Here is a 24,676-nt window from a genome sequence, read left to right as displayed (position 1 = left end):
TTGCCTTTAAAATGATCCCATTTGTTACATAATAAAAGACTAAATCTTTCTTTGGTATATAAATAAGGTGACTGGTTTAAAACCTTTATAAACTTTGTAGATATGACATTGCCCCATCTTCTTTCTAGTGGTATCTTATTGCTGTATTTTATTCCACTGTTCTAATTACCACTAAAAAAAATAATGGCAACCTCCATTCCCTGCTGATTGTACAAAGAAATCCTTTCATGTTTTGAATACTAAAACCAGTCAATTTCTATCTATTCAGTTTTATAGTTTAGAACCAAAAGGATTACAAAATCCAATCCACATCAAAAGGATTACAAAATCCAATCCACATCAAAAGCTACAAATCAGCCCCCCTCAAGGAAGGTTCCTTGATGTTGGTGAGGGGCTCTTGATTTAGGGAATTGGATCTGTGCTCCAGTTCCCCGAATTAAGCCTGAATGCCTTCCACAACCCCCCCCACCCCCAGGCGCTGTATAATCCTCCGGGTTTAGCGCTTCCCCCTTGATTATAATAATAATAATAAAAATCAGCTAAATTTCCTGGGTAATGGGGGCAAACCCCCATTATTACAATCACATTACAAAATGCATACCAGGTTTTGTAATCCATGAGACTGAAAACTATGACAATAAATTTAACTGTCCTACAAGGATTGCCCTAAGAACAGGGAAGGGAGATTTGAAGGAACTGACTACTACCTTGCACAATCAATGGTTGGCCAATTTATAACCCGCAAACTATTTTCCAGCCACTTTGGTTATCTGGCCATCCTTGTGTTGTCATTCTTTGGAAATACCATTTGGTGCCTATTGCACTATGAGCAATGGTAGGTTGTGTTGCAAAGTGCCACCATTAACGAAGAGTGTCAGCCAATTTTTTTCACCATGACTCCAGCTACACCTTTGTGCCGTCATGCAGCACTGAAAAACCTTCATGAACTCAGCATTTTGTGAACGCAAGAGCACAGCCGGACTATATATACGTCAACACTGCCACATAATATGAGAGGATGCTCCCAAGTTGGGGGGTCAAGTTACACACAGGATTACTTAAGACAATTTTACTAATACCAAGTTGAAGTTAAAATATGCTAGACAACCATGCTTTATATTGTTCTTAAAACTTTGACAAGTCAAAAAGCAAACGTTTTTTTAAAACAATAGTACCAAGCATGGTTATTTAGCAGATTCTTACTGCAACGTGGCCTTCGTAAAACTCCTGTTAAGATTAGGCCCTGTACTTATCGTCTGTACCTGAGCCAACAGCATCATCCTCCAGCAACTAAATCCTGTATACAAGTCATCTGGAATGGCTTGGGTTCCACTGATGCTTACCCCATGTACTTCTTGAATAATACTTATACATCACCAAACTTATGCCTGCCACCAATTGTCTATTTAGCAAATCAGTGAGTACAGCTAATTTTTCAATTCTGTAACTACTAGATATTTAGCCATCTGTTTACATAGTCAATCATAACTGTCCTCATTGCCTTCATTATTCAGAGATCCCTCTTATTTCAACCAGTGCCACATTCAGAAGTCTAAATGGACTAAGCAAAACAGCATTACTTCACACAATGGTTTTCCAGCTCGCCACAGAGCACAAGGATGATTTAAAAAAAAAAAAAATGCTCCTTCCACAACAAGGCCTAACTAGAAAATATACATATACTAACAGCCCCAAAGGTTAAGATGTATGGAAGTAACCATGAAAGAAGCAAGAGTCCACCTTGAGAACAGTTTGTGTACACTGCCAAGGTACACACAAGCCTCCATGCATGGAAACACATTGCAGCAACATTTATTCAGGTTTCATCACCCTGGTGAAATACTCTTTGACAGGGCTGACACAGAGCATGAAATCCCAAGATGGTACAATGTGACTGGCTTCCCAGAAAGTGTGATCTCTAGATAAATCACTAATCTGTTAAACAAAACATTTTATATTTGCATTGATATGGATTACTGTACTCTGTTTAATATGTAGTATTAAAAAAAGAAATGATGTCCATCATTCTTTGCAATAAAAATATATAGTAAATATTGTGTGTGTGTGTATATATTATATATATATATATATTTTTTTTTCCAACAAGTCGGTAGTCTCCCACCGAGGCAGGGTGACCCAAAAAAGAAAGAAAATCCCCAAAAAGAAAATACTTTCATCATTCAACACTTTCAACACACTCACACATTATCACTGCTTTTGCAGAGGTGCTCAGAATACAACAGTTTAGAAGCATATACGTATAAAGATACACAACATATCCCTCCAAACTGCCAATATCCCAAACCCCTCCTTTAAAGTGCAGGCATTGTACTTCCTATTTCCAGGACTCGAGTCCGACTATATGAAAATAACCGGTTTCCCTGAATCCCTTCACTAAATATTACCCTGCTCACACTCTAACAGATCGTCAGGTCCCAAGTATCATTCGTCTCCATTCACTCCTATCTAACACGCTCATGCAGGCTTGCTGGAAGTCCAAGCCCCTCGCCCACAAAACCTCCTTTACCCCCTCTTTCCAACCCTTTCGAGGATGACCCCTACCCCTCTTTCCTTCCCCTATAGATTTATATGCTTTCCATGTCATTCTACTTTGATCCATTCTCTCTAAATGACCGAACCACCTCAACAACCCCTCTTCAGCCCTCTGACTAATACTTTTATTAACTCCACACCTTCTAATTTCCACACTCCGAATTTTCTGCATAATATTTACACCACACATTGCCCTTAGACAGGACATCTCCACTGCCTCCAACCACCTCCTCGCTGCTGCATTCACAACCCAAGCTTCACACCTATATAAGAGTGTTGGTACTACTATACTTTCATACATTCCCTTCTTTGCCTCCATAGATAATGTTTTCTGACTCCACATATACCTCAACGCACCACTCGCCTTTTTTCCTTCATCAATTCTATGATTAACCTCATCCTTCATAAATCCATCCGCCGACACGTCAACTCCCAAGTATCTGAAAACATTCACTTCTTCCATACTACTCCTCCCCAATTTGATATCCAATTTTTCTTTATCTAAATCATTTGATACCCTCATCACCTTACTCTTTTCTATGTTCACTTTCAACTTTCTACCTTTACACACACTCCCAAACTCATCCACTAACCTTTGCAAGTTTTCTTTAGAATCTCCCATAAGCACAGTATCAGCAAAAAGTAACCGAGTCAATTCCCATTTTGTATTTGATTTCCCATAATTTAATCCCACCCCTCTCCCGAACACCCTAGCATTTACTTCTTTTACGACCCCATCTATAAATATATTAAACCATGGTGACATTACACATCCCTGTCTAAGACCTACTTTTACCGGGAAGTATTCTCCCTCTCTTCTACACACCCTAACCTGAGCCTCACTATCCTCATAAAAACTCTTTACAGCATTTAGTAACTTACCACCTATTTCATATACTTGCAACATCTGCAAGTATATATATAATATATATTATATAATTATATAATATATATATGTATATAAAATTATGCCATCACTGCCTTACTCAAATTTGAAAATGTACATCAGGCAACAGTTGTGCAGACCTATCTTGGAAAAATGTGTGGCCCTTACAATGAACCTGATAGAATACTTAGAACAAAATAATTATACAACTGTCCTTTGCAGTGGTTATTCCAGGAATGGGCTAATATGTGTATATAAAACTAAAAGAATTGGGTTTATTTACAACAATTTACAGCCAGACATCACATTCACTCTTGTTTGGCTATAACCCATGATTGATGATGCATTGCAACCACTGATTCAAATGCCATATTTCCTTTTGGTCAACTTGTATAAAGGTGTAAAAATGTTTCCATTTGTCCATACCATACTTCAGACCTACAAATATCATGCCTGAGGAAGCTCTACAACAGTTTGTATATCTATATATGTATATATACAGATGACTAAATACATACATTCCCGACATTAAAAGGCAGCTGGATTTCTCGAGTTATATTTTTACAAGGAAAATTATCGAATTTGCTTCAAATGGGGGAGGTGTTCCAGTTTCAACCAATGAAAATAAAGATTTTTATGTATAGTTGTAGCCAGTCATTTGCCTGTGCTTCATATAAAATGCTTCGGCAACTACAACGGCATGTATATACAGTAGTATGTCATGCTTTTTAGCCAGAATTCTTGGCCTTTGCTTATTATTATTATTATAATCAAAAAGAAGCGCTAAGCCACAAGGGCTATACAGCGCTGTGGCCTTTGCTTATAAAGAAAGGATGGTTATGCCAAACAAGGAGAGCATATATTCATTTTTGCTATAACTTGGCAAAAATATGTGATCACAAATAATTTTGAATACAAAATTTAGGCTGATTCTAAATAGGCTGTGCAGGATTATGTTATGTAAATTCTAAAAAGATTAAAATATAAATATCAATTCATATGGAAAAATAAATTAAGAAAATTAGGTTTCTTTGACCACTCGAGCTATAAAGCAGTGTGTGTGTGTGTGTGTGTGTGTGTGTGTGTGTGTGTGTGTGTGTGTGTGTGTGTGTGTGTGTGTGTGTGTGTGTGTGTGTGTGTGTGTGTGTGTGTGTGTGTGTGTGTGTGTGTGTGTGTGTGTGTGTGTACACATATGTTCATGTATAATACAAACTACCAAGAAAAGGTTACACAAGACATGTTTACAGAAAAGGAATTGAGCATAGGAATATTTTACAAGTACACAAATTATAAACAAAAAAATATATATTTACTGTCAACAATCTTATTTATTATTTAACCATTATTTTTCCTCTCATAAATTGCATTTATGAATAAAGCTTAAATATAATTGACGGTTGGAAAAAATTTTTATGAACTTTTGAAAATCTTATTATCAGTGACATCTAAAAATCTAAATTACCATTAAATAGGTACAAACTTGTGACTATCATACCAATTTTAAGCAAAGTTCTTTTGATTAAGATCCTGAAGCTGCCCTTCATATTACAGATGACATTTTAGGAAGTTAAAAGTATAATAAATATCTTAACAGGAGAGCCAAATTCATAAGATAATTACACTTTTTTTTTTTTTTGGGGGGGGGGGCCATCTAGGAGATTATGCATGCCAATTTTTCTAAATAATAGTATAATGTTTAACAATTTGCTCCAGGAATCAACTGCAAACATTATGTTGAACATGTGTTTATAAAATAAACAGCTTAACAAAATCCAATAGTATACAAGAGGAAAAACCTGACATTAACAGACTAGTTGCAAATACTCTGAATACATTTTCTGTTTAATTTTATGTATAATCCATTATGAAAACAAGTAATTGCCATATGTGCAGAGGTCATTCAAACAAACTGCCCCTATTGAATTTTAATAACAGTATCTGGTGATGGATTCAAAGACAGTTTGTTCTGAATACTCGCTTCACTCTTGGCTAATTAAAATGCGTTATGAGTGCGTTTCTCTGCACTATTTAAAATATAATGCATCCTATCAAATATAAAATTTGAAAAATACCAGCAAACCCACATACAAAATCTACAATCTGGATAGTAAAGAAAGACAATATAGATATTTTTCACTTGTATACAGGATAACCTATCATACATATACCTGATAGCTTTAAAATAGAATGTCTCTCAAAATCTTTGACTACTACTGATCACATAAAAACTTTTCTCCATACAATGAAGGTATGTTATAAAATGAATTGGCAGACCACAGGAATCAAATTACAACTGTCCAATGCAAAACCAAATCTTCAACACCTACAGTTTACAAAATCTTCAAGATCCGTAGTTATAAAAGAAATGAAACCACTAATATCCCCTTAAAACTTGGTAACTATCAGTGGATATAACAATTTTTCAGTTTTATCTGCCTTGCCCAGAAACTGCCTGCATGCACCTTTTTTTTATACAACTTTATAATCCAGTGCCACTAACTGCTATTTTTTCAACACTGAACAGTATTAAATAATTGGCTACATACCATAACTCAAAATGAGATGCAGATTTAGAAATTCAAAGAAATTGCACTTCCCTTCCTTCCATACTTACATTCGATTAAAATTCCTACTTTATTTGAGTTTTGAGAAACTGAAGGAATTCAATATAAGAGTGTGAGCTTTCTGTTCTGTCGTCCACAAGATGTTGAATAAACATCATACGAGCTGGGTTGTCTTCCCTGGGGAAAGTAAACACATTTAGGACAAAAAATCTTTTTACACACACAATCATTAAAATTAAAATGTAGGTCTGTCCTTTCCATCTTACATTTGTAACAATACAAGCAGTTAAATAGCAAACGAACTAAAAATAGAGTTGGAAATGTACAATTTTTTTTAAAGGATAATTGAAAATTAAGGGCAGGAAGAGCTTTTGTACAGTGAAAAATTTGATTTGCAACATGTATTATGCCAAGCAGTGTGCCAACTTACCATGGACATCCATGAAAGCATTTATGGGTATTTTATTAAATTCATATTTTTTTGTGACAGTATAGTATACTGCTCTAGCCTTTTTACACTGACAGAAGTCACTGAGCCATAGATCAACAGACAGGGTATTTGGGGGTTTATCAGCACTTAGCTGGGTGACCAGCCAGCACTGACACCATTGTGGATCTTGCCTTTGCCCACACTGCAATGGCAACCATGAGATGAAATTTAATGTCTCCATATCACCTGATCAGAATCCAGGGGATTCCTGCATCCTTAAAAAGCTTCCTGAACAGCCCCTAGTGGTTTGAATGTTTACCTACACTAGAACAAAAGCTACTGTTTTAGGTACTTCATTGTGGAGACCCAGAAGAGCAAGGCTCCTCTTGCAAATGGAGCCTGCTCTGTGTAAAGAAGTTCTACGTTGGCAATAGTAGTTTGTCTGACCCTAGCCAGCAGCCACTGTAGTAGATAATGCCTGCTGGGTCAACTAAATCTCCACTCTCCCAGCACTAGTAACAAGATGATTGCTTTAAGTATGAATGTATTAGAACTTCCTTTAGTTGAATACACTAAAAAATCAAATGATTCTTTAATACAGGCTTCTATTTACATCCATTTAGATTTGCAGGGTAGCAACTTATTTTCTGGACATTTTTCTAAAGCTATATACAGATGCTCCTAGACTTATGATGGGGTTACGTTCTGATGAACCCACCGTAAGTTCAAAATATCTTCAGTTGAATATGAATATATGATAAATAACCACTGTCACTGAATAAGTAAATAAACAAATAATTACTAACTAAATATCAGTACTGGAAAGTAGATAAGTGAATACAATGCCTGCACTTTAAAGGTGTTTGGGATATTGGCAGTTTGGAGGGAGATCCAAACTGTCATATCTGAATGTCTCTGCAAAGACAGCAATTATGAGTGATAGTGAAAGTTTTGAATGATGAAAGTATTTTCGTTTTGGGGATTTTCTTTCTTTTTGGGTCACCCTGCCTAGGTGGGAGACAGCCGACTTGTTGAAGAAAAAAAAATACAAATTGTGTGTTAATCCATTGTTTATGTTATCAGACTTCAGATCAGCAGCAGGCTATTAGTAAAGTTTTTGGGGGAGCCAAAAGTTATACATGGATTTTCTACTGCATGGGGGGTTGGTGCCCCTAACCCCTGGGTTATACAAAAACCCAGTGCTCTCATTCCATAAATACTACTACTATTCTACTAGACATCCAAAATATGTTCAGTACATATACTACACACTGTAGCCAGTTCCTCATACTGCAGTGTTATGATGCTATACCTAGCTGAAGGGTTAAATTTTTAGTTAAACTACTAAATTTTAGGCATTTGTTTAAGATTCCTCACATAACTTAGGGTTGATGAAAAAGAGCACATTAAAAGGGTAAGTAAAAGCCTGGAGTACTGCCATAAAAACAAACAAGTAGACATTAGAATACAATAATGCTTGCGAGAATGAGGAACACTGCCTCAATAACTGCACACGGAAAAGTAAAAAATATGAAGATTAGTTGAAGATCCAGTTGTGGCAGGCTAAGAATGCATAACATGTGACTATTCATCCATAACAGTATTACTCAGTATATTAATAATAATAAAAAAAAAGGATCTTTAAAACACTCTGGCACGTAATACTTACTTCAGAACTAAAACAGGGGCATGATAAGGCTTGTTTCTTTGAAGATGAGAGACAAAGTTACACAAAAGCTGAGAGTCCATGGTGTCCAGAACAGGAAGAGCATCTTCATATAAAGGTTGAGGGATGACTGCATAGCTAGGTACTCCTAAAGTGCCTTCAACCCAGTTTGAGGAAATTCCAGAACGCACATATATGTATATAGTAGTTCCTGTATCCATCAGATATGCTCCACACCGTTCTAAACGCTCAGCAGACAAATGAAGGCGTCCAGGTTGAGGAATCACCTACAGATAAAGCACAACTTTCACAACCAACCCATAAATTGAAGATGAACACTGATAAACATTTTGGCTCATCCTGGACCCATTTTCTCTGGTCAAGCACAGATGAAATAAATAATCCAGTTTTCATTTAATATTTATGGATTACTGTAGTTGCAAATTATTCTAGCCAGTGTTTTAACATTCTTTAAAGCATTAACATATGTACTTTCAAAATTAAACATCTTAAAATTATTCCCAAAGAATTTTTCAATGACCATTTTCCAAGCAAGTCCCAACTGTGCCCAGAGTTGACAGGAGACCTCAACAGCCAATCAGTATTAAATGCATAGATGCATATACTGCAACCACATTAGGACAGGTGTGGGTATAGACCTCCAGCACCGGCTTTATTCACACCGGTGGTAACAATGGGATACTAATTCATGCCTCTAAAAGATACTACATATTCACAAAACTTGTGTTCACTTTTTATTCACAAGACATTTCTGCTCCAGTTTTCAGACTTAGTTCTAGACATCTTTCTAATGGTTGCATTTCATTCTTCATCTCTTTCACTCCAATTTCTCCAACTGCTATGCTATTAGATATTATATTACCATCTTTGCAGGAAAAAAATATATCGTACAGTAGGGGCCCCGCATAACGGCATCCCACTAATACAGACATTTCAAATTATGACAAACTCGCTATACGGCTCCCCCTACCTGACTTTCTAATATGGTCACCACACCCCACCCTAGTTTCTTTACATTCTCCGTGAGCTATATGAGCACCTCATCTCCCCATTATGTCTGGAAACTTTCCAAAATTTCAAGTATTTTAAAGTTATTTTATTTATAATATATATATATTTTATTTTTTTTTATCATCACACGGGCCGATTCCCACCAAGGCAGGGTGGCCCGAAAAAGAAAAACTTTCACCATCATTCACTCCATCACTGTCTTGCCAGAAGGGTGCTTTACACTACAGTTTTAACTGCAACATTAACACCCCTCCTTCAGAGTGCAGGCACTGTACTTCCCATCTCCAGGACTCAAGTCCGGCCTGCCGGTTTCCCTGAACCCCTTCATAAATGTTACTTTGCTCACACTCCAACAGCATGTCAAGTATTAAAAACCATTTGTCTCCATTCACTCCTATCAAACACGCTCACGCATGCCTGCTGGAAGTCCAAGCCCCTCGCACACAAAACCCCCTTTACCCCCTCCCTCCAACCTTTCCTAGGCCGACCCCTACCCTGCCTTCCTTCCACTACAGACTGACACACTCTTGAAGTCACTCTGTTTCGCTCTATTCTCTCTACATGTCCGAACCACCTCAACAACCCTTCCTCAGCCCTCTGGACAACAGTTTTGGTAATCCCGCACCTCCTCCTAACTTCCAAACTACGAATTCTCTGCATTATATTCACACCACACATTGCCCTCAGACATGACATCTCCACTGCCTCCAGCCTTCTCCTCGCTGCAACATTCATCACCCATGCTTCACACCCATATAAGAGCGTTGGTAAAACTATACTCTCATACATTTCCCTCTTTGCCTCCAAGGACAAAGTTCTTTGTCTCCACAGACTCCTAAGTGCACCACTCACCCTTTTCCCCTCATCAATTCTATGATTCACCTCATCTTTCATAGACCCATCCGCTGACACGTCCACTCCCAAATATCTGAATACGTTCACCTCCTCCATACTCTCTCCCTCCAATCTGATATCCAATCTTTCATCACCTAATCTTTTTGTTATCCTCATAACCTTACTCTTTCCTGTATTCACTTTTAATTTTCTTCTTTTGCACACCCTACCAAATTCATCCACCAATCTCTGCAACTTCTCTTCAGAATCTCCCAAGAGCACAGTGTCATCAGCAAAGAGCAACTGTGACAACTCCCACTTTATGTGTGATTCTTTATCTTTTAACTCCACGCCTCTTACCAAGACCCTCGCATTTACTTCTCTTACAACCCCATCTATAAATATATTAAACAACCATGGTGACATCACACATCCTTGTCTAAGGCCTACTTTTACTGGGAAATAATTTCCCTCTTTCCTACATACTCTAACTTGAGCCTCACTATCCTCGTAAAAACTCTTCACTGCTTTCAGTAACCTACCTCCTACACCATACACCTGCAACATCTGCCACATTGCCCCCCTATCCACCCTGTCATACGCCTTTTCCAAATCCATAAATGCCACAAAGACCTCTTTAGCCTTATCTAAATACTGTTCACTTATATGTTTCACTGTAAACACCTGGTCCACACACCCCCTACCTTTCCTAAAGCCTCCCTGTTCATCTGCTATCCTATTCTCCGTCTTACTCTTAATTCTTTCAATAATAACTCTACCATACACTTTACCAGGTATACTCAACAGACTTATCCCCCTATAATTTTTGCACTCTCTTTTGTCCCCTTTGCCTTTATACAAAGGAACTATGCATGCTCTCTGCCAATCCCTAGGTACCTTACCCTCCTCCATACATTTATTAAATAATAGCACCAACCACTCCAAAACTATATCCCCACCTGCTTTTAACATTTCTATCTTTATCCCATCAATCCCGGCTGCCTTACCCCCTTTCATTTTACCTACTGCCTCACGAACTTCCCCCACACTCACAACTGGCTCTTCCTCACTCCTGCAAGATGTTATTCCTCCTTGCCCTATACACGAAATCACAGCTTCCCTATCTTCATCAACATTTAACAATTCCTTAAAATATTCCCTCCATCTTCCCAATACCTCTAACTCTCCATTTAATAACTCTCCTCTCCTATTTTTAACTGACAAATCCATTTGTTCTCTAGGCTTCCTTAACTTGTTAATCTCACTCCAAAACTTTCTTATTTTCAACAAAATTTGTTGATAACATCTCACCCACTCTCTCATTTGCTCTCTTTTTACATTGCTTCACCACTCTCTTAACCTCTCTCTTTTTCTCCATATACTCTTCCCTCCTTGCATCACTTCTACTTTGTAAAAACTTCTCATATGCTAACTTTTTCTCCCTTACTACTCTCTTTACATCATCATTCCACCAATCGCTCCTCTTCCCTCCCGCACCCACTTTCCTGTAACCACAAACTTCTGCTGAACACTAACACTACATTTTTAAACCTACCCCATACCTCTTCGACCCCATTTCCTATGCTCTCATTAGCCCATCTATCCTCCAATAGCTGTTTATATCTTACCCTAACTGCCTCCTCTTTTAGTTTATAAACCTTCACCTCTCTCTTCCCTGATGCTTCTATTCTCCTTGTATCCCATCTACCTTTTACTCTCAGTGTAGCTACAACTAGAAAGTGATCTGATATATCTGTGGCCCCTCTATAAACATGTACATCCTGAAGTCTACTCAACAGTCTTTTATCTACCAATACATAATCCAACAAACTACTGTCATTTCGCCCTACATCATATCTTGTATACTTATTTACCCTCTTTTTCTTAAAATATGTATTACCTATAACTAAACCCCTTTCTATACAAAGTTCAATCAAAGGGCTCCCATTATCATTTACACCTGGCACCCCAAACTTACCTACCACACCCTCTCTAAAAGTTTCTCCTACTTTAGCATTCAGATCCCCTACCACAATTACTCTCTCACTGCTCTCTCTCTCTCCTCTACATTCCTCTCTTCTCCAGGTGCATACACGATTATGACCCACTTTTCGCATCCAACCTTTACTTTAATCCACATAATTCTTGAATTTACACATTCATATTCTCTTTTCTCCTTCCATAACTGATCCTTCAACATTACTGCTACCCCTTCCTTTGCTCTAACTCTCTCAGATACTCCAGATTTAATCCCATTTATTTCCCCCCACCGAAACTCCCCTACCCCCTTCAGCTTTGTTTCGCTTAGGGCCAGGACATCCAACTTCTTTTCATTCATAACATCAGCAATCATCTGTTTCTTGTCATCCGCACTACATCCACGCACATTCAAGCATCCCAGTTTTATAAAGTTTTTCTTCTTCTCTTTTTTAGTAAATGTCTACAGGAGAAGGGGTTACTAGCCCATTGCTCCCAGCATTTTAGTCGCCTCATACAACACGCATGGCTTACGGAGGAAAGATTCTTTTCCACTTCCCCATGGACAGTAGAAGAAATAAAGAAGAACAAGAGCTATTTAGAAAAAGGAGAAAAACCTAGATGTATGTATATATATATGCATGTGCGTGTCTGTGAAGTGTGACCAAAGTGTAAGTAGTGTTTATGAGACAGAAAAAGAAACCAGCAATCTTTTTTGGGTCACCCTGCCTCATATATATATATATATATATATGACCAATATATATATATATATATATATATATATATATATATATATATATATATATATATATATATATATATATATATATATATATATATATATATATATATATATATATATATATATATATATATATATATATATATATATATATATATATATATATATATATATATATATATATATATATATATATATATATATATATATATATATATATATATATATATATATATATATATATATATATATATATATATATATATATATATATATATATATATATATATATAGGTAGTAGGTTGGTAGACAGCAACCACCCAGGGAAGTACTACCGTCCTGCCAGATGACTGTGAAACAGAAACCTGTAACTGTTTTGCATGGTGGTAGGATTGCTGGTTTCTTTTTCTGTCTCATAAACACGCTAGATAACAGGGATATCTTGCTACTCCTACTTACACTTTGGTCACACTTCACAGACACGCACATGCATATATATATATACATACATCTAGGTTTTTCTCCTTTTTCTAAATAGCTCTTGTTCTTCTTTATTTCTTCTATTGTCCATGGGGAAGTGGAAAAGAATCTTTCCTCCGTAAGCCATGCGTGTCGTATAAGGCGACTAAAATGCCGGGAGCGATGGGCTAGTAACCCCTTCTCCTGTAGACATTTACTAAAAAAGAGAAGAAGAAAAACTTTATAAAACTGGGATGCTTAAATGTGCGTGGATGTAGTGCGGATGACAAGAAACAGATGATTGCTGATGTTATGAATGAAAAGAAGTTGGATGTCCTGGCTCTAAGCGAAACAAAGCTGAAGGGGGTAGGGGAGTTTCAGTGGGGGGAAATAAATGGGATTAAATCTGGAGTATCTGAGAGAGTTAGAGAAAAGGAAAGGGTAGCAGTAATGTTAAATGATCAGTTATGGAAGGAGAAAAGAGAATATGAATGTGTAAATTCAAGAATTATGTGCATTAAAGTAAAGGTTGGATGCGAAAAGTGGGTCATAATAAGCGTGTATGCACCTGGAGAAGAGAGGAATGTAGAGGAGAGAGAGAGATTTTGGGAGATGTTAAGTGAATGTAGAGGAGCCTTTGAACCAAGTGAGAGAGTAATTGTGGCAGGGGTCCTGAATGCTAAAGTAGGAGAAACTTTTAGAGAGGGTGTGGTAGGTAAGTTTGGGGTGCTAGGTGTAAATGATAATGGGAGACCTTTGATTGAACTTTGTATAGAAAGGGGTTTATTTATAGGTAATACATATTTTAAGAAAAAGAGGATAAATAAGTATACAAGATATGATGTAGGGCGAAATGAGAGTAGTTTGTTGGATTATGTATTGGTAGATAAAAGACTGTTGAGTAGACTTCAGGATGTACATGTTTATAGAGGGGACACAGATATATCAGATCACTTTCTAGTTGTAGCTACACTGAGAGTAAAAGGTAGATGGGATACAAGGAGAATAGAAGCATCAGGGAAGAGAGAGTTGAAGGTTTATAAACTAAAAGAAGAGGCAGTTAGGGTAAGCTATAAACAGCTATTGGAGGATAGATGGGCTAATGAGAGCATAGGCAATTGGGTCGAAGAGGTATGGGGTAGGTTTAAAAATGTAGTGTTAGAGTGTTCAGCTGAAGTTTGTGGTTACAGGAAAGTGGGTGCGGGAGGGAAGAGGAGCGATTGGTGGAATGATGATGTAAAGAGAGTAGTAAGGGAGAAAAAGTTAGCATATGAGAAGTTTTTACAAAGTAGAAGTGATGCAAGGAGGGAAGAGTATATGGAGAAAAAGAGAGAGGTTAAGAGAGTGGTGAAGCAATGTAAAAAGTGAGCAAATGAGAGAGTGGGTGAGATGTTATCAACAAATTTTGTTGAAAATAAGAAAAAGTTTTGGAGTGAGATTAACAAGTTAAGAAAGCCTAGAGAACAAATGGATTTGTCAGTTAAAAATAGGAGAGGAGAGTTATTAAATGGAGAGTTAGAGGTATTGGGAAGATGGAGGGAATATTTTGAGGAATTGTTAAATGTTGATGAAGATAGGGAAGCTGTGATTTCGTGTATAGGACAAGGAGGAATAACGTCTTGTAGGAGTGAGGAAGGGCCAGTTGTGAGTGTGGCGGAAGTTCGTGAGGCAGTAGGTAAAATGAAAGAGGGTAAGGCAGCCGAGATTGATGGGATAAAGATAGAAATGTTAAAAGCAGGTGGGGATATAGTATTGGAGTGGTTGGTGCAATTATTTAATAAATGTATGGAAGATGGTAAGGTACCTAGGGATTGGCAGAGAGCATGCATAGTTCCTTTGTATAAATGCAAAGGGGATAAAAGAGAGTGCAAATATTATAGGGGATAAGTCTGCTGAGTATACCTGGTAAAGTGTATGGTAGAGTTATTATTGAAAGAATTAAGAGTAAGACGGAGAATAGGATAACAGATGAACAAGGAGGCTTTAGGAAAGGTAGGGGGTGTGTGGACCAGGTGTTTACAGTGAAACATATAAGTGAACAGTATTTAGATAAGGCTAAAGAGGTCTTTGTGGCATTTATGGATTTGGAAAAGGCATATGACAGGGTGGATAGGGGGGCAATGTGGCAGATGTTGCAAGTGTATGGTGTAGGAGGTAGGTTACTGAAAGCAGTGAAGAGTTTTTACGAGGATAGTGAGGCTCAAGTTAGAGTATGTAGGAAAGAGGGAAATTATTTCCCAGTAAAAGTAGGCCTTAGACAAGGATGTGTGATGTCACCGTGGTTGTTTAATATATTTATAGATGGGGTTGTAAGAGAAGTAAATGCGAGGGTCTTGGCAAGAGGCGTGGAGTTAAAAGATAAAGAATCACACACAAAGTGGGGGTTGTCACAGCTGCTCTTTGCTGATGACACTGTGCTCTTGGGAGATTCTGAAGAGAAGTTGCAGAGATTGGTGGATGAATTTGGTAGGGTGTGCAAAAGAAGAAAATTAAAGGTGAATACAGGAAAGAGTAAGGTTATGAGGATAACAAAAAGATTAGGTGATGAAAGATTGAATATCAGATTGGAGGGAGAGAGTATGGAGGAGGTGAATATATTCAGATATTTGGGAGTGGACGTGTCAGCGGATGGGTCTATGAAAGATGAGGTGAATCATAGAATTGATGAGGGGAAAAGAGTGAGTGGTGCACTTAGGAGTCTGTGGAGACAAAGAACTTTGTCCTTGGAGGCAAAGAGGGGAATGTATGAGAGTATAGTTTTACCAACGCTCTTATATGGGTGTGAAGCATGGGTGATGAATGTTGCAGCGAGGAGAAGGCTGGAGGCAGTGGAGATGTCATGTCTGAGGGCAATGTGTGGTGTGAATATAATGCAGAGAATTCGTAGTTTGGAAGTTAGGAGGAGGTGCGGGATTACCAAAACTGTTGTCCAGAGGGCTGAGGAAGGGTTGTTGAGGTGGTTCGGACATGTAGAGAGAATGGAGCGAAACAGAATGACTTCAAGAGTGTATCAGTCTGTAGTGGAAGGAAGGCGGGGTAGGGGTCGGCCTAGGAAAGGTTGGAGGGAGGGGGTAAAGGAGGTTTTGTGTGCGAGGGGCTTGGACTTCCAGCAGGCATGCGTGAGCGTGTTTGATAGGAGTGAATGGAGACAAATGGTTTTTAATACTTGACGTGCTGTTGGAGTGTGAGCAAAGTAACATTTATGAAGGGGTTCAGGGAAACCGGCAGGCCGGACTTGAGTCCTGGAGATGGGAAGTACAGTGCCTGCACTCTGAAGGAGGGGTGTTAATGTTGCAGTTTAAAAACTGTAGTGTAAAGCACCCTTCTGGCAAGACAGTGATGGAGTGAATGATGGTGAAAGTTTTTCTTTTTCGGGCCACCCTGCCTTGGTGGGAATCGGCCAGTGTGATAATAAAAAAAATAAATAAATATAATAATAATAATATATATATATATAATGAGGCAGGGTGACCCAAAAAGAGAAAAAAAAAAACTTTCATCACTCATACATAATCAGTCTTTGCAGAGGCGCTCAGATACGAGAGTTTAGATGTCACTCCAAACAGCCAATATCCCAAACCCTTCCTTCTCCTTTAAAGTGCAGGTATTGTACTTCCCACCTCCAGGACTCAAGTCCAGCTAACTGGTTTCCCTGAATCTAACAAGCTCATGCATGCTTGCTGGAAGTCCAAGCACCTCGTACACAAAACCTCTTACCTCTTCTCTCCATCTTTTCCTAGGACAACCCCCACCCCTCCTTCCTGCCACTACAGATTTATACTCTCCAAGTCTTCCTATTTTGTGCCATCCTCTCTAAATGACCAAACCACCTCAAAAACCCCTCCTCAGCCCTCTGAATAATACTTTTATTAAATCCACACCTACTTTTGACACTATGAATTCTCTGCACAATATTTACACCATCCACAGACATAACATCTCCACTGCCTCCAGTCTCCTTGCTGCACCTTTTTACAACCCAGTGTTAATTTTTTTTTTTTAATGGCATTCTTCTCAAGTCATTCTTGACTTGTCCTACTATCCACAGGCTCTAACTTCAATTAATTTTTTAAATAAACTGAAACTAGGTTAAATTGCCATACCTGATCATCTACATTGAGAGCCCCTTTTTCTGACAACATATGGATTGGGTACAGGTCTGGATATATGAATGTTATGAGGTGCTTAAGTGGTAGCGTTTTAAGTTCACACATAGCAAAGAGACGATCATCCAATTTTGTGCTTAAGCCCCCTCGGAACGCAATCTGCAATTAAAAAATGAGAAAAAATTTAGAGATACCTTTTCAGTTGTAGAGCAGGTGAAGGTAGAGTAAAAATATTAATCTGAATAATTCAGTATAGTCCTTTTAGTCATCAGACAATGAAATGCATTAATTAGCATGGAAAGATAACTTACCGATTTAACAAGAGCTAATGTATACAAGGGAAGCAGCTGCAATGTGGGCGGTACTTCTAGTGCCCCATGTGCTGGGCTTGAAAGACTTATCTTGAAGGCTGTGAGCCCATCTACACAGGCATTAATCAGGGCATCCCGGGCATCAGAGAGAGACGACGAGAGACAGCGATCCACTGCCATCTTGGCTAATAACCCTATTACTGCTTGCTGGTCAACTGCTGTTATTACTTCATGCATGTTTGGAGAAACAGGCAAACACAGAGTGTGTACTCTGATGCGCCGTTCACCTAAAAAATAATTTTGTAAATTAGTATCAGCTTTTTATATTAAGGACATTACACTACTATTATTACCCCAAAATAGGCAAAACAGGAAAAATTTAACTAAAAGATTCTAACTTGTTACCCACTACTAGTAATTTTCAGTTGAATATTAATAAATCTACTTACGTAAAGAACACTGCAGGCACTCGAAGATACTAACAGCCATTAAAAATAATTTAAATTTTCAATATGACCAATCTTTAAAAAATTTCATAAAACTAACATGCAGAAAAAGGTCAAACAAGAGTTTTACTAAGCCCTGATCCCTAAGGTAGGGCAGCTAGAAAAAGAAGGAACTCCGCCATCACTATCTTGCCAGAGGTGCACAGATACTAGTTCAAAACTGCAAATATCCCCACCCCTCCAGAGTGCAGGCACTGTACTTCCTACCTCCAGGACTCTAGTTCAGCTAACCGGTTTCCCCTGAATCCCTTCATAAATGCTACCTTACTCACACTAACAGCATGTCGAGTCATAAAAGCCACTTGCCTCTGCTCACTCCTAACATGCTCACACACACTCACTGAATGTCTAAGCATCCGTAAGTTAACAAAAATGCTTCAGTATATATAAAAGAAAGGGAAAGAGGGAAAGACTGACTCAATCAATGAAAATGTTGATAAGACTTGACTGCTATTAGTATAATTAGTATGTTTACTTCCACAACTCCTTACATTTCCTTACCTTTACTTGAAGTATATAGAAGTGCAGCTTGGAAACAAGCAGTACGTATATTGTGTAATGATTCTTCAATGTTGACCTGCATGCCAAACCCTGCGTCAGGATTAATGTTCGGCAAGGACAGTAGGTCAGTTGATCGAACGAAGAAGTTACCATGGAAGTTGGTAATCGCTAAACCTCTGGTGGCTCTGTAAAATCATTTCTTAATTATATACTGTTTTTACCTTTTTTTCATAAGATTTGAATATTACTAGAGGCAAGTTGCTACTGAACACTTTACATCATTATAAAGCTGAACAATTTATGATATTACAGTGCTTTTTCTGGAAGATGCAAAACAAACTTATGTAAGTTACTAATCATTCTACTAACCTGATCCTCATGACAGCTTCAAAGCCTATTTTCCTAGTAATATAACGTGTAAGGCATGACATAAATGGATTTACAGATGCTGGATTCCTTGTAACATGGAAATTTGGAAAGTGATGGATACAGCCTCCAGAGAATTTGCTTACTCCTGTGAGTGTGGCCAGATCCACATATTGTGAGTTAAGTGTAAACAAATCCACAGCAATCTGAAAGCATTTACAGATCATATATAATGTTGGAAAATCCCAGTTACAAATGTACATGGAGCATTTTCATCACAGGTTGAGGTTGATGAAGGTTAAGACAAAATCACTATGCAAACCTAAGTAAATTATTTTGTTTGTCCTGCCCCTAGACAGAAAGGAATAACCTCTCATATAATCTGTCCCTTATCCAAGCTTATTTCTAGAGAATTTTATTCACATACCTTGGCCAGGCACCATATACCCGTCATAAGAGCAAGATGTGGGAAGTGGAGAACAGCATGGGTGTAGCGTGGGGGAAATAGTGCACTGCAGGGTGTAGTATAGGGGCACAGTACATGATGGTGGAGCAGCAGGGCATAGTTCTTTGTGGGATGTAGTAGTATGGATGTAGTATGGGTGACATACAGAGTGGGGTTTAGGGGGGGCACAGTCCACTAAGGAGGTGGAGTGGAATGGGACATAGTACATTGTGAGAGTGGTACAGGGGGGGTTAGTACATTTCTGGGAGGCAGAATACCATGTGAGGACTGGAGTAGTGTGGGAAATAAAGCACACTATGGGAGGGCGCTGCATTGGGGTGGTTTGGGTACACAACCCACACCCTGAGTATGATACTGAAGCAGAGTACAGTGAGGTCTAATGTGGAATGCAAAGAGTGTATTACATTTTATTTCGCGAATATCACACACCCACATAGGCATGCCTCCCGACCAGCGAACCAGGTGCTAAGGGTTTAATGTTAAAAGGAGACCCATTGTTATACCAGTACCTCGATCCAACCAACCAATCACAAGGAAGCCCACCAACACTATGAAGTGACGTGGTACACTCTTGAAACAACTGCTAGTCGCCACGGTTTGACAGCGTCTTGTGCTTGCATTTGCCTCGCTGATTACCGTGTTTTATGCTTGCATTTGCCTCACTGTACATAGCTGTCAATACTGTACATAGGTTACATATGTGTTGCGAATACTAGCTCATTTTTGGCGAAGGAAATATAATTCTCTGCTGTATTTTGCTTGTTCCCAAGCAGCAAGGTGTGCAGACCATATCTACACACCTGTGTATGTAATATCTAATACAGTATGGGGGGAGTTTAGAACACAGCAAGGATGGGAGGGTCTAATATAATATAGGGTTGGAATGCATCGAGGAGAGGATGGTAGGGCAAAGGTGCGTCAGATACTATAGGTGTTAAGGGAATAGAAGAGGCAGAAGGCAAGGTAAGAGAAAGGAAAGAGTAACCAGGTATGAAACATTTTTTCTCTAATTTTATTGCAAATAACAAATGAAATTAGATATGAATATTATATCTCTGGAACATACATCTGATTATAACAAAGATAGCTATGGGAAAACAGATCAAGCTCCAAACAGTTACAATTGGTTCCCAAGAGATGCATCAACAGTTGGGGCCCTGCTATATTCTTGATAGTTTGTAAACTATTAATTTTAAAGAGTAACTTTGACATTAAGCTATTAATCATGAACCCCCAGAGAAATATTAATAATTTCAGTATATTTACATTAAGGTACTTTAGTATTACCATGAAACAATTTTATAGTGTAATGGATACACGGGATTCTTACTTGCTGGCCTGAGCAGTCAAGAGACAACTTTTTGTAGAAATCAGTCGCTGGGCCCATATTTTGTATGTCTTTTCCTGCTCGCTGGTTTGGGTCCTCGCGTGCTTTCAACGCACCAGGTCCCACAGATGGTAATGTAGTCGTCATCAGTGTAATGCGCCCACCAATTGGGCTCTGGAACATGTGGTAAACTATATTAATTTTCTACTAGAAAGAAACTAAAATCGCTGCACTTTATAATATATGCTGTGAAACACGTTTACAAGATGCTATCAAAAGGTTTGTGTGCTTCCAGAGACATATGGCAGCAGTGTAGCTCATACTGTGCAGTATACTCCTTGGTGTAGTAGGGTGGAGAGATTGTATGATCAGTCAATCTGATTTTTTTTCTCTCCCAACATGCTTACCCCTCCCCCCCCCCCCAAAAAAAAAAAAACACAATCACTGTCTTTGCTGAGGTGTGCAGATGACAGTTAAGATGTCATTCCAAACAGCAAATACTCCATCAAATCTAGCTAACCATTTTCTCCGAATTCCTTCACAAAATATTACGCTGCTCACAGTACAACAGCTTGTCAAGTCCCAAAAACCATTTGTCTCCACTCACTCTTAACATGCCTGCTGTATATCCAAGCCAGTAATCAGAAGTTCCTCCTCTCCCATGTGCGAGTTATTTGTGTAATATACAGTATACACAAGGACAACTCCTACTGCAGTTTCTTTAGCAATGTGAAAAAGTTGCTAATTACAGTTGTACTGCTCAGTCAATATTGCACCCTTTTACATTAACCTCTTAGTATAATCACCTATGGAAAACCCTGCCCTTTATGTACAAAACAAAAATTAGTTGAAAGGAATGTTATTCATGCAACACAAAAACTAATGTAAAGCCATTTTACATACAATATACAGAACATACAATATACAGACAGGGATGTGTAATGTCACCATGGTTGTTTAATATATTTATAGATTTTTTATTATCACACCGGCCGATTCCCACCAAGGCAGGGTGGCCCGAAAAAGAAAAACTTTGACCATCATTCACTCCATCACTGTCTTTCCAGAAGGGTGCTTTACACTACAGTTTTTAAACTGCAACATTAACACCCCTCCTTCAGAGTGCAGACACTGTACTTCCCATCTCCAGGACTCAAGTCCGGCCTGCCGGTTTCCCTGAACCCCTTCATAAATGTTACTTTGCTCACACTCCAACAGCACGTCAAGTATTAAAAACCATTTGTCTCCATTCACTCCTATCAAACACGCTCACGCATGCCTGCTGGAAGTCCAAGCCCCTCGCACACAAAACCTCCTTTACCCCCTCCCTCCAACCTTTCCTAGGCCGACCCCTACCCCGCCTTCCTTCCACTACAGACTGATACACTCTTGAAGTCACTCTGTTTCGCTCCATTCTCTCTACATGTCCGAACCACCTCAACAACCCTTCCTCAGCCCTCTGGACAACAGTTTTGGTAATCCCGCACCTCCTCCTAACTTCCAAACTACGAATTCTCTGCATTATATTCACACCACACATTGCCCTCAGACATGACATCTCCACTGCCTCAAGCCTTCTCCTCGCTGCAACATTCATCACCCATGCTTCACACCCATATAAGAGCGTTGGTAAAACTATACTCTCATACATTTCCCTCTTTGCCTCCAAGGACAAAGTTCTTTGTCTCCACAGACTCCTAAGTGCACCGCTCACCCTTTTCCCCTCATCAATTCTATGATTCACCTCATCTTTCATAGACCCATCCGCTGACACTTCCACTCCCAAATATCTGAATACATTCACCTCCTCCATACTCTCTCCCTCCAATCTGATATCCAATCTTTCATCGCCTAATCTTTTTGTTATCCTCATAACCTTACTCTTTCCTGTATTCACCTTTAATTTTCTTCTTTTGCACACCCTACCAAATTCATCCACCAATCTCTGCAACTTCTCTTCAGAATCTCCCAAGAGCACAGTGTCATCAGCAAAGAGCAACTGTGACAACTCCCACTTTGTGTGTGTTGTAAAAAGTAAATGCCAGGGTGTTCAGGAGAGGGGTGGGATTAAATTATAGGGAATTAAATACAAAATGGGAATTGACACAGTTGCTTTTTGCTGATGATACTGTGCTTATAGGAGATTCTAAAGAAAAATTGCAAAGGGTAGTGGATGAGTTTGGGAGTGTGTGTAAAGGTAGAAAGTTGAAAATGAATATAGAAAAGAGTAAGGTGATGAGGGTATCAAATGATTTAGATAAAGAAAAATTGGATATCAAATTGGGAAGGAGTGTGGAAGAAGTGAATGTTTTCAGATATTTGGGAATTGACGTGTCGGCAGATGGATTTATGAAGGATGAGGTTAATCATAGAATTGATGAGGGAAAAAAGGCGAGTGGTGCGTTGAGGTATATGTGGAGACAAAAAACGTTATCTATGGAGGCAAAGAAGGGAATGTATGAAATAGTACCACCAACACTCTTATATGGGTTGTGAATGCAGCAGCGAGGAGGCGGTTGGAGGCAGTGGAGATGTCCTGTCTAAGGGCAATGTGTGGTGTAAATATTATGCAGAAAATTCGGAGAGTGGAAATTAGGAGGTGTGGAGTTAATAAAAGTATTAGTCAGAGGGCTGAAGAGGGGTTGTTGAGGTGGTTTGGTCATTTAGAGAGAATAGATCAAAGTAGAATGACATGGAGAGCATTTAAATCTGTAGGAGAAGGAAGGCGGGGTAGGGGTTGTCCTCGAAAAGGTTGGAGGGAGGGGGTAAAGGTGGTGTTGTGGGCGAGGGGTTTGGACTTCCAGCAAGCGTGCGTGAGCGTGTTAGATAGAAATGAATGGAGACAAATGGTATTTGGGACCTGACAATCTGTTGGAGTGTGAGCAGGGTAATATTTAGTGAAGGGATTCAGGGAAACCGGTTATTTTATATAACCGGACTAGAGTCCTGGAAATGGGAAGTACAATGCCTGCACTCTAAAGGAGGGGTTTGGGATACTGGCAGTTTGGAGAGATATGTTGTGTTTTTATACGTTTTATACGTTTGGAGGGATATGTTGTGTATCTTTATATGTGTATGCTTCTAGACTGTTGTATTCTGAGCACCTCTGCAAAAACAGTGATAATGTGCGAGTGTGGTGAAAGTGTTGAATGATGATGAAAGTATTTTCTTTTTGGGGATTTTCTTTCTTTTTTGGGTCACCCTGCCTCGGTGGGAGACGGCCGACTTGTTGAAGAAGAAAAAAAAAAAAAAAAAAACTTCTAAATTGTTGTATTTTGGGCACCTCTGCAAAAACAGTGATTATGTGTGAGTGAGGTGAAAGTGTTGAATGATGAAAGTTTTTTCTTTTTGGGGATTTTCTTTCTCTTTGGGTCACCCTGCCTCGGTGGGAGACGGCCGACTTGTTAAAAAAAACTACAGAACAGTGTAATAAGCAGCAAGATCAAATTATTCATGATACGGTAACTAACACACCATTAATTTGTAAGCAGCTTGCAGTGCAGGTCCAAGTGCAGACTGAGTTTGGAAAGTTGCAGCATGCGCTTCTGGGAGTGTCGAGAGGAAGTCCTCGACCAGAGAATGACTTTGCTCCAAGTTAACCAAGAGATCCTCAGGATTCGGAACAAACATTTCCTCTATCTCACCAACTTCTAACATCTGGACATGTTTCTGATCTGGAAGAGTGTGACAGTATACTCAATTTTCTGTCATTTACATCTACTGAGCAATATTTACTGGTCTTCAAATTTAAATCTATAACAAAACATTTTTAAGGCCTTTTTTCAGAACATTCATTGAAAATTGTAAATCTAGCTAGAGTACGAAGAACCGGAGATGAACAAAAAAAATTTAAATAACATAAAATAAGGAAAATCCTAACATTAATGTATTTATGTGGTTAAGAATATGTAGTAATAGTGTAAATAATATTTACCCTCAGGATATTA

General features: G+C 38.7%; 1 protein-coding gene across 3 annotated transcripts in view; it reads right to left on the bottom strand.

The window, feature by feature from the left end:
- Positions 1-3,979: 3,979 nt before the first annotated feature.
- The window catches only part of LOC128702131 (protein transport protein Sec24A), a 49,232-nt gene continuing 28,535 nt past the window's right edge, over positions 3,980-24,676 (bottom strand). For all 3 annotated transcript variants that reach the window (XM_070102707.1, XM_070102706.1, XM_070102708.1), the window contains 8 exons: positions 24,204-24,403; positions 20,733-20,903; positions 18,940-19,142; positions 18,571-18,755; positions 17,564-17,850; positions 17,250-17,411; positions 8,103-8,386; positions 3,980-6,180 (listed from right to left, as the gene is read on the bottom strand). In XM_070102707.1, coding sequence (XP_069958808.1) covers positions 6,069-6,180; positions 8,103-8,386; positions 17,250-17,411; positions 17,564-17,850; positions 18,571-18,755; positions 18,940-19,142; positions 20,733-20,903; positions 24,204-24,403 — 1,604 coding nt within the window. In that variant the 3' untranslated portion in view covers positions 3,980-6,068. The remainder of the gene's footprint in view (positions 6,181-8,102; positions 8,387-17,249; positions 17,412-17,563; positions 17,851-18,570; positions 18,756-18,939; positions 19,143-20,732; positions 20,904-24,203; positions 24,404-24,676) is intronic.

Source organism: Cherax quadricarinatus, chromosome 83 (genome assembly GCF_038502225.1).
Source record: "Cherax quadricarinatus isolate ZL_2023a chromosome 83, ASM3850222v1, whole genome shotgun sequence".
In the NCBI taxonomy this organism is placed as follows: Eukaryota; Metazoa; Arthropoda; class Malacostraca; order Decapoda; family Parastacidae; genus Cherax; species Cherax quadricarinatus.
Note: the sequence above shows the minus strand (reverse complement) of the source record. Positions and strands in the feature narration are given on the sequence as shown.